General features: G+C 34.2%; 2 protein-coding genes across 3 annotated transcripts; one reads left to right on the top strand and one right to left on the bottom strand.

The window, feature by feature from the left end:
• Positions 1 to 1,186: 1,186 nt before the first annotated feature.
• Positions 1,187 to 3,469, bottom strand: LOC127154180 (CD48 antigen-like). 2 transcript variants are annotated; one of them, XM_051095587.1, is made up of 4 exons: positions 3,340 to 3,469; positions 2,900 to 3,199; positions 2,517 to 2,816; positions 1,187 to 2,365 (listed from the first exon to the last, which is right to left on the bottom strand). In XM_051095587.1, exons 1-4 carry the CDS (start codon positions 3,356 to 3,358, stop codon positions 2,361 to 2,363), a joined length of 624 nt encoding a protein of 207 aa, XP_050951544.1. In that variant the 5' UTR covers positions 3,359 to 3,469; the 3' UTR covers positions 1,187 to 2,360. The 2 variants fall into 2 exon arrangements, with proteins under 2 accessions (XP_050951544.1, XP_050951545.1); XM_051095588.1 differs by having other exon boundaries at positions 1,188 to 2,365; positions 3,374 to 3,469.
• Positions 3,470 to 3,826: 357 nt separating this feature from the next.
• On the top strand, positions 3,827 to 9,247 carry LOC127154168 (uncharacterized). The gene is made up of 6 exons (XM_051095574.1): positions 3,827 to 3,978; positions 4,762 to 5,091; positions 5,692 to 5,979; positions 7,883 to 8,218; positions 8,358 to 8,455; positions 8,952 to 9,247. The coding sequence occupies exons 1-6, from the start codon at positions 3,933 to 3,935 to the stop codon at positions 8,970 to 8,972; spliced, it is 1,119 nt and encodes a 372-aa protein (XP_050951531.1). The 5' UTR covers positions 3,827 to 3,932; the 3' UTR covers positions 8,973 to 9,247.
• Positions 9,248 to 10,802: the final 1,555 nt, after the last annotated feature.

The following is a 10,802-nucleotide window of genomic DNA, read 5'->3' as shown; positions in this document are numbered from 1 at the left end:
ACAGTGAAATGTGACAAACCAGTCATTTAAAAAATAAATATTGTCAAATATTAAATTATCACTTCTTATCTTGCATTTTTTGAGTGTCAGAGTGACATTTGGCCACTACTGAAATTATTTTGTTACTCTGTTCTTTCTAGTGAATCATACATATAACCGTCAATTATATATAACCGAAGTCATTTCACTCTGCCGCCATCTTTGAAACGCCTCTCTGGCATGCAAGTGCAGCTCCTATCTCTTTGAATGGGGAAACATAAAACTCTCCAAAATTTTTCACCAAGCCAAACGATTACATTTCATATTTGAAATCATATTTGTTTTAGTGGTTTGCCTTGTTATCTTGTTGCGTCTTGTCTTGTTCATTGTGAGATGTGTTTTTTTCCTGCCTTGCACTATATTCTGAGTTTGATGCTGGAGGTGAGACTTGTACTTGAAGGCGTATTTGTCTCATATTCTCATGTGTAAAGCCTCTGGTTCTGCAAGAACAGTCTTGTAAAAATTCCACCACTGCTTGTCTTTTGCAAATCAGTGAAATTTCCCAACCGTAACCAAGTCTAGACAAGTGGAGCTGGGGGAGAGTGATTAGACTGTGAACTGTACTGTTGTCGCTGATTAGTGCCTGCTTATTTGTGATTGGTACAACTGATCCATAGAAGACATTTAGGCATTTATTTACATAAATATGAGAAGGACAGAAAAAAAAACACTGCAATGCTCAGTGGATGTACTTATATTTTGTACATTCTGATTGCATGTTATTTAAAAAAACAAGTGTGAACAATTGAAATTTTTTGTGTCTAAATGATGACAGCCGTGTTGCAGTTGTGCTTAACTTTTGCTTACTTGTGTTTAAGGTTTTGCATCACAAATTTTGCAAAAAGAGTGCATGGGATTTGCAAGCAGTGTCTAACTGCCTGAACTGCCTGAAGGTTTTGCATAAAGAGTTGATTGATTTAGGCTATTGAGAATTTGGTTAAGAGAGAGGGGTTTAGTGTCTTAGCAAGTAAAGTGCAGAATGAACAGAAAATCAGTCATTTATGAGCAGCATAGAAATTGAAAATGTTATTTGCTAAATTAATTTATTAAACAAAAATCATAGTTATTGCCCAACTAACTTAACATATTTTAAAAGATTTTTCTTTCTTATGGTTGATGTTACTAATAAAACAAAAATAAGCATGGTGCATATAAAATTACATTTTATAAACAGAGGTAATTTATTCATAGATAGAAAGTGTTTTTAAAAGAGGTGAACAAATCTTTTGATCATGCAGCCAATGAAAAACTGAGGTTGATTTCATGAACCACTACAGAATCCCATTAAACATTGTTTAATTTTTTAAATACTATGTCTAAGTAACTTGCATTAAGTCAACCCGATAAAACCAGTTTTTGCCAATCAGGCAAAAAACAACAACTCTTTCAGTCTGCACGCTTCCATGTATGAATGCATCTGGTGTCATAGTTCAGTTTTGTATCTCACTTTATATCCTTTTATAAAGCCTTTTATAACACCATAAAATAACAACCCAGAAGCAAGCTTTGTTTCCATGACATATTTAATAGTGATTTTACTGAATAGAGATTCCGGGCACACAGGTAGCAGTAGGGAAGGGATCATCAAGGACATACAAAGTGCTTGAATTTTGTTTGATAAAAATCAAATCTAACTGTTTATGGGTTCACTGCTTTGTTCTATAATGTATCTGTTTTGTGTAGAGTGAAAATCTGTCTTAAAGGAAAATAATATCTTGGCCATTACCCATAAATTAACTGCACACATGCAGCAGTGAACAGGAACAAGATGTTTGTCCCCTTAGCAGAACCCACAATTATATGATTAGTCTGCCAGTTAAACTCAAACCAGAGCAGGTTTCGCTTTGACTCAGAAATGGAGTTGCTAGAGTCTCAAAAGTATGTGCAAACTGAATAGACTAGATAGTTTTTATCCCAAAGTAAAGTCGCTTTGACGGGATGAGATTCATGTAGGAAGGGCTTCAAGCTCAGACAAATATTCACATTTATATGTGTGTGCATGAAAAGCATGCAGTTTTGTGTGTGTGTGTTCTTACTTTTGCCTCTTTTTTAGCTATTTATTTAGTCCACAAAAATTGAGCTAAACATGCATAAAAATCATTAATTTTTCATGACAACTGTTTAACAAATTATGCCAAATATGCAACTTATAAAAACACATCATCCAAATGAAACACATTTTTAATGTTTGTTGAACATAGTTTTCCTCTCCAGTTCAAATCTTCTCTATCTGATGTCATACACCAGTACAGCAACAGCTGTCACTCCCACCACAGCAGACACGACCAATCAGATTACAGCTCTTTTTGACTCCTGATGTCTTAGTCTGTAGAAAGAAGTAGGCACTTCTTAAAAAACTGCATTATACAAACTCTTTCAAACAGACATTGACATGTGTACTCTTACTGTTTTAAAGTATCAGGTACTGGTATTTAAGGTATCAATGTGAAGAAACACTGATATCACCACTGGTCTACCTGAACATGTCTGACAGAGCTGATCAAAGTCCAAATGTTTGGTCTGGGTGCTGACGGGATTGTTCACTACACAGCTGTAGGTGTTTTCATCCTTATATTCCACCTCCAGAGGTAGAGAGAGACTGATACTGAGATCAGACACACTGATGTTGGACAATAAACTGTTTCCTTTGTACCAGGAGAGAGTCACATGACTCACATTCAACACTGAACACAGCAGCACACTTTTGGACGATTTTGCTGATGATAATGATGAACATTCAGGAGAGTATCTGGTGATGACAGGAACAGGCACAGGAGCTGGAGAGTAAATAAAAAAAAAAAAAACATAAATATAAAACGTAAATATAAAATGAAGTACTGTTTACATCTGTAATACTCACCATAAACAGTGACAATGAATTTTTTTTGCAACTCTCTTTGTCCGAAATCGATGCTTAGTTCATAAACTCCAGTGTGTTCATTAGTGATGTTTGTGATGGTGAGATCTCCAGTCTGTCTTTGGATCTGCACTCTGTCTTTGAATTTCGGAAGAAGGTTCCTCTTCCCTGCTGTGTTTATAAGAGTTCTGCTCGATCCAAAGCGCCACTCGATCTCATGATCATGCTGTATTTCAGTAAAACCAGTATGGAGAGTGAAAGAACCTCCCTCCATCGCTGACACGATCTCATCTGTTTCAGCGTCTAGAGATCAAAATTAAATGTAAATGTTAACGTCAACTTAAATATTTAAATAATTTAAACCCTTAATCGTTAAATGTTTTAAACAACATTAGCTGATCTATACTAACACTGAGGCCATAAATATATTTAGGCCTACTCACCGATCAGATGAAAAAACATAAACAGAACAAAAGCCTGTGAATCATTTTCTTCAACTGTTTGAGACAAATCCGTTCAGTGGCTGATCCGTTAATGTCTGAAAAAAATTTGGTCGATTTCATGAAACACGACAGAATCAATGTTTTTAATAAATACTGTTTCAGATAATGTCATAAAAAATGTCCTCAGCCAATCAGGGGAAAATAAACAAGTACTCTTTAAGTCTGCATTCTTCTGTGAAGTGTGCGACTGAGTGTAATTGTATAAAAAACAATTTCACATTCAGTTTTATATCCCTTCCGTGAATTTTATTTTTATAAGATAGTAACCAGTGTTTATAACTTGCTTCCACAGAAATTTCAACAAAGCGTTCAACATTTATTATGTTACTGACTAAGATTATGCAGAAGATGACAAACCTCGAATAAACAAGCATCTCACTTTTGAAATGTTTTGGAATATTTTGAAATATTATGATGTGACACACCCGCTTTCTCAAGAAAACCACGTGACTAGGAAGGTTTGATAAGACTCCATCATCAGTACGCTGAATCAGTGCTGTTGTAGTTTAGACGCGGTCAGAAACAACATCACTATGAGGAACAATATCTTCCCTTTTTGGGTTTTATTACTCGTGAACGGTGAGTAACAATTGTTTTTTTTTTTTTTTTTTTATAATTTAAACAACTGTTTTCAATATAATTTTTAATAGACTATCGTGTGTTTTTTAAACAAACATGAATCATTTTTCTATACATAGAAGTTCTGATAAATCACACTGCGAATAATAACAGACGACAGCAACATTGTAAAGGGATTTTGAGAGTAAGTTGTTTGTGCACGTGTGTGTTTAGTATTGAACATTAGAGGGCGCTGACGGCCTATAATATTTCGAGCCTTATTATTTTGCATGAAAACTGGCTGCAACACGAACGCATGTACTATTTTAATGAAACAAAACAGAAAAAACAGAAATAATTCATTTTCTCAATCAGTCAGTCAGTCTCTCTCCATTGGACTTTAGACTTGTTAATGTCAGTCTCATAGGGTGCGGTTATACCTCTAATAAAAGTACTATTTGCCATAAACTAATATCAAGGTCATAATTATGGCTAGGCTTATTGTTGCAACCTGTCCTTGTAACATAGGTCTACCTAGGATGGGTTTTACTTGTTTTTAGATGTTTTTGCAAGATTTACTTGTTAAGAATATTTATGCCACAGCAAACCCCCAAATTAGAGAGCTATTGTCAAATATAATAATATTGTCATTTCCCAGTACCAATACAGGAATACAACTGTACACAAACAATAAAGAAATTGCTTTCATTAATATGCAGTAATTACAGCACAGATATTACAGTATTATATACGATTACAATACTACAATATTATTTAACAAAATTGTTTCTGTTTGTTCTTCAGCTGTGTTTGGTGTTGATGCAGATGAAGTGTCAGTGTCAGTGATGGTGGGAGATTCTGTCACTCTACGTACTGATGTTACTGAAATACCGAAGGACAGTAAGATAATATGGAAGTTCGGTAATGAAATCATAGCTAAAATGAATGAAGCAGATGGAGGAAATCCCTCTACGAATGATGGCCCTGGTGCGATATTCAAAGACAGACTCAAGCTGGACAAACAGACTGGATCTCTGACCATCACAAACATCAAAACTGAACATGTTGGACATTATAGTGTAGACATCAAGAGCACAGATGCAAAATTGAAGACATTCCAAGTCACTGTCCGTGGTGAGTAACTCATGTCAATCGCCTGTGCACAGTTTAGATGATGTGGAATGATTACAAGTTTTAACATGATGGGTTAAGCTATTATTATTATTATTATTATTATTATTATTAATTGAATAGTTACAACAGCAGCAACTGGCAAAAATGAGTATAATATGCTATTGCTAATACAGTGCAAAATGTCACTAATGACAATTATTCATTTTACAATTACTTAACATTATCTGAAGAGGTTTGATATTTTTATGTCAGCTTTATAAGAAAAAAAAAAAACAAAGATGTTTATGACCAAATCAGATGTCTTGTCTCAAAATGATACAAAATTAGTTTTGTATTGAATTACAGTTTGTTCAGTTTGTCTTTCCTATTGTATTTAAATCATACTTTCCTGTAACCACATGTGGCTATACTTTTAGGAAATCTGAAATGCATTTGAAGTTCCAATGTATTCTTAAAACAGAAAAATAACTTTATAGGAGGAAAGTCTATTAAACTTTTCAGTCTCAGGTTTTAGACTCCTCTTTAAAGTGTGGTTGTGTGGAAATCAATCTTTGTTTTAAACTTTTGTTTGTTCTCCTCATGTGTTTGTTGTTGAGACAGATGATGTGGAGTCTTTGTCAGTGATGGAGGGAGATACTGTCACTCTACATACCAGTATTACTAATATAAAAAGAGATGATCAGATACTGTGGAAGCTTGAAGATCAAGTCATCCCTTTTGCTCACTTAAATGGCCCTGATGATGCAAGATGGAGAAACATTCGTCTGAACGATCAGACCCGTGACCTCGTCATCAGCAACATCCGAAGCGATCAGTCTGGAGTTTATAAAGTGGAGATCAACACCATCAGCATGGTCTTGCACAGAAAATTCCATATTGCTGTTGGTGGTGAGTAGATTCTAATAATTAAAATTTTATTGTTAAATATCTGATATTCCGATCCTCTCCTCCCGAAAGACATTAAAGTAAATCTCCGGTGAACTGGGAGAAGAGCAGATTAAACTTTATAGTTACCTATACAATGTGTATATACTATTAATGAAACATGCCGTCAGATTATATTTGTAGGATCAGTATTGCAGCTTCCATAGACATTGGTCTGTATTTTTACAAACTATAAATGCATGGTTTTGCTAGTACTTATGTGGATTTCAATATCTGGAACCTAAAATAAGCATTATATGGTTGAAAACACGGAATAGTTCTGCTAATATGACAGGAGATCAGAGGGTCTGATATGGTTTAGCGCCAGCCAAAGCGCGAATGAAGATTTGAATTTAGCAGCGGATCACGTGATGCCCTGAACGTTCTAATCACACCGGTGATCCTACACGTCAAAGGGTTAAATTAAACCAAACTGTAATGTTTAAGATACAGGATAAGCAAGCAGTATTTATTTAGGCCTAATGATATTGAGAATTTATGCATTAAAATGTTAATTTTTTTATATTTATTTATTTATTTTAACATTTTACCAATAGCAATTTGTATTGTGATATGGCTCACTATAATTCGCTTTTTGAGCTGTGAAAAAAAAAAAAAAAAAAAAACTTGTAGGCGACAGAAAACACATGACCCTAGTACACTATAATAAGTAAGTAAGTAAGTAAGTAAGTAAATAAATAAATAAATAAATAAAACTTGGTCAGCCAACTTAATTAAATTATAGTAAACTTTTCCACTTTGGCTGGCGCGGAGCCAGATTGGACGCGCTGAGCGCTTGTTATATTATCACAACTATTTTGTTTTTTCAAATTATTTTAGGTTCCTGACATTTAAATACACATAAGTAGTAAAACGATACGTTTTTAGTTTGTAAAATACAAGTCGGTAAACTTCTGTTATATATGGTCTCTATTTAGAGATTCTGCAGCTTGCAGAACATTTTTGTTATGTAATTAATGAAAAGCTGACCAGTTTAACTGTGTGACATCTGTCAAATAAATCTGTGAATATGTCTTCATTATAACACTTGGCGTTGAAAAAAAAATGGCTACAAAATATAATTTTGCTAACTTACACTGAGCTGGTCTTAAGGGTTATGAAATATGACTTAATAACATTTAACAAAAATGTGTTAATGTGAATGAATTACGAATGAAATGCATTAAAAAATATTTATTGAGTGCTGATTCCCTATAACTTTTTTCTGCTCAGTCCTCCACAAACTATGAACATATTTTCAATCATATCCTATATCCTACCATTTATGTGTTTCAAAGATGACTGAGTCAATGAGAGCAGATATGGGGTTAAATGACACATGCAACCCCAGGTGCAGCCCACACCAATCTGCAAGCTAAAGCCAGGTCCATTGGTTGGCTAAAACCTTACCAGTGTTCATTTTAATTGTAAATTGGTCTACATAGCTAGCTTACCCAGGCGACTGCTGCCAGACACCGTCTCATATGTAAACATGTTTAAATGCTAGTGTGACACAGTGGCCACAGTTTATGGCTAGTAACACTGTTATATTGAGTTAGGAGTGAGGATACCTCAACAGGAAACCATTACATGGATTTTAAATCACTTTGGATGACTGACTGCCCACTTGCTTGATGTGAAGCTATGGCAAAATAGTAGGTTTTGGACTGTTGTGTTGTTTGTGCTTTCAGCAATTCCACAAATTGGTAAATCACTGATGTTCCATTTCTCCATCATATGTTGGTTCTTTATTCACTCTGTGATTTGTTGTTCCTCTTGTTTTAGACTAGATGTTCTCAGTTGTATCTGTACTGAAATTACTTGCACTTCAGAACTTTAATGTCTTTTTTTCATGTTTTGTCTCCAGGTGCGTTTAGTGTTGAGACAGATGGAGTGAAGTCACTATCAGTGATTGAGGGACAGTCTGTCATTCTACACACTCGCATTACTGATATACCAGAAGATGATGTGATCGAGTGGACGTTTGGACCTCAAAAGTCTTCTGTAGTAAAAACCGACAGAGTGAACAAAATTCTATTATATAATGAAGATGACACAAAATTTACAGACAAACTGCAACTCAGTATTAAAACTGGAGATCTCACCATCAAAAACATAGGCACTGAAGCTTCTGGACTTTATCAGCTAAAGATAATCAAACATACATATACCATAGAGAAGAGCTTCAGTGTCACTGTCAGTGGTGAGTGCTTTACATCGTTCTAGCAAGGTCTTATTTATCTGTTTTCTGTGAACATTAAGGCTAAATAGTGTTAATGTTCATAGTGTTTTAATAGATCACACACATTCACACTAATGACCATCTCTCGTTATCATTACAGAAACATCAGGTGCTGCATCAGGGATATGTAGTGCTGGTATTGGTCTGGTGGTTTGGGCTCTAACTGTTTTTGTTTTTGCTGCAAGTATAAACAAAGGTGTAAGTATTACATACATGTACAGCAAGAGACAAATATAAAATGATTTATTCTTTAAAAGACATAAAGAAGTATGAACAAGTTGTGAAGGTTTTTTTTTTTTTTTTTGTATCCACAAGTTGTATTTGACAAAATTTCTAATTTTATTAAAGTATGAATACTGTTGAAAGAATAACAGAAGATTATCATATACTGAACTACTGTTAGCTGCATTTCTGTCTGTCGGTATAGAAAACTCTCACAGTTACTGCAGATATAATATTAATTAAATATAATATTATTTAGAGCATTTTCAGCATGTTTGTGTGTATTTGCGTATGATGTGGATTCATTAAGTAAATCTAGTAATCGATCAAATAATTATAAATTCCCATCAAATTAAACTATCACAAATCACACCTTCTCCACAATATGTAAAACATGTGTTAAAACATATTATTTATTTATCAACTTCTAAATGATTGTTTTTACTGGAAATTGTTCTGTGTTTTATAACAGGTTTCAGTGAATATAAAGTGAATCAATCTCAGGATCTGCATGGACAATGAGGAGAATCAGTGGAAACCACAACAGTTATAATCACTATAACAATATAAACATGGGCTTTGCATGCCTTACTGATCAGTGTAATTAAAATTCATCTTTATTCTTTTTTCCAGTGTAATGTGGATTTTTTTTTAAGTATGATATTTGTTTTATTTTTATTTTTTTGTTTTAAATATTTGTCATAAATCAGGCTTTTTTTTGCCTCATGTTAGACTACTAGAACAAAGGGGAACATTGTAAAAATCATAGTCTGAAAGTAATTTGTTTTATCAAGTAAATCTGACCCTTTTTTCCTGTTCAGATGTGAATTTGAAATCCTGTAAGTGTAAGCTGTAGTTATTACTTTGAGACCCAAGTATTTTCAAAAGATTATTCTTTCATTCTTTCATTGTATATGAATGAGCATATATATTAAAATGATTTAAATTCTTAAAGGACATGTGGTGTTACTGAAAAATACTTTATAGTTTTTCTGTATAATTATTGAGCCACAGGTATTTGTCACCATATAGTGTATATTATATATATCATCATGTCATATCTACAACTATTATATGGTGTCAGATTGTAACAGATTCTAAGTCACTGAAATCACCCAAGACCTAAGTGGCTAAGATGTTAACATGTCTTATTGATAGAAGTGGTTCATTTCTTTCACCTACCTTTTTAAACTGTTATGTAAATGGCATCAGACTGCCATCAAACTATTATACTGAACTAAATAATAGAAATATTTAAAAATAAATGTTGAGGCAGAAAGAAAAAAGTGACCAGAATGTTTATTATTGCTGTACAAGAGTACAAGAGTAGAGTGAATGAATCTGCTTCCATCGCTGACACGATTTCATCAACAGCAAACACCCCTGGACAACAAGATTAGATAATGTAAATATGTGAATATTCTAAATGCTTTAAATGCTACAGAGAGCAACTCTGTACAGAGAAGTCTAATATGTATTACTCACCAATTAGAGGAACAAAACATAAACAGAACAAAACAAGCGCGTTAATCATTTTCTTCCGTTTGAGATAGCTTTAATGGCCGATTTTATGAAACATGTTGCATCCTTAATGTGGTTTCATTATCTTTGACATGTCTAAACAACATGCAGTTGAGGGCCAAGAAGACAAAATCTTAAGCCAATCAGAAAAAAAAAAACCTCTTCAGTCTGCGCGCCCCTGTGAGGTGCACCGCAAGATCACGTGATGTAGCCTACATGTACTCGCAACAGCAAATACCGATGTTGTGGCTCAGTTTCCCAGTTTCGCATCCTGGTTTTTCTTCCATAGCTTAGTAATAACACAAAACCTCTGTTTGTCACTCGTTTCCATAGATATGACAGGCTAAGACTGTACTAGCCAACCTTCATGCTTTAACTTTGACAGCATATCCCTGATGAAAAAAAAACAGCATATGCTGGTTTAAGCATAAATTAGCAGAATTAAAGTATAAGGTGGTTCTTAGCTGGTTTATGCTGGTCCTTTGCTGGTTTATGCTGGTCTTTGCTAGTCATGTAGCTGGTCAAGGACCAGCATAAACAAGCAAAGGACCAGCATAAACCAGCTAATAACAAGCTTAAACCAGCAAAGGACCAGCTTAAATCAGCATCAAAACATACCTAACCAGCATCCCAGCATTAAAACACACCTACCAGCATATGCTGTTTTTTTCACCAGGGATTCGCAGGAAAGCTGTTACTGTGTTTTTAGAATATTTGTTTGGTTCGTTGTACTGCTGTGTTAAGCTATATGTTAAGCATTAATGGAGTCAGTATTTTTACAATGAGTTTGAGTGGAAATAGT

Source organism: Labeo rohita, chromosome 22 (assembly GCF_022985175.1).
Source record: "Labeo rohita strain BAU-BD-2019 chromosome 22, IGBB_LRoh.1.0, whole genome shotgun sequence".
Taxonomy (NCBI): Eukaryota; Metazoa; Chordata; class Actinopteri; order Cypriniformes; family Cyprinidae; genus Labeo; species Labeo rohita.
The sequence above is the reverse complement of the archived record's forward strand: the minus strand, read 5'-3'. Positions and strand labels throughout refer to the sequence as shown.

What these genes read in the sequence shown, in the direction of transcription:
- LOC127154180 (XM_051095587.1), bottom strand. An exon ending in ATTCATTGTCACTGTTTATG is followed by an intron (nt 2,817 to 2,899) that starts GTGAGTATTACA and finishes TTTACTCTCCAG; the next exon opens with CTCCTGTGCCTGTTCCTGTC.
- LOC127154168 (XM_051095574.1), top strand. Translation starts at nt 3,933, where the DNA reads ATGAGGAACAATATCTTCCCTTTTTGGGTTTTATTACTCGTGAACG. An exon ending in GGTTTTATTACTCGTGAACG is followed by an intron (nt 3,979 to 4,761) that starts GTGAGTAACAAT and finishes TTTGTTCTTCAG; the next exon opens with CTGTGTTTGGTGTTGATGCA. An exon ending in CTTCAGTGTCACTGTCAGTG is followed by an intron (nt 8,219 to 8,357) that starts GTGAGTGCTTTA and finishes TTATCATTACAG; the next exon opens with AAACATCAGGTGCTGCATCA.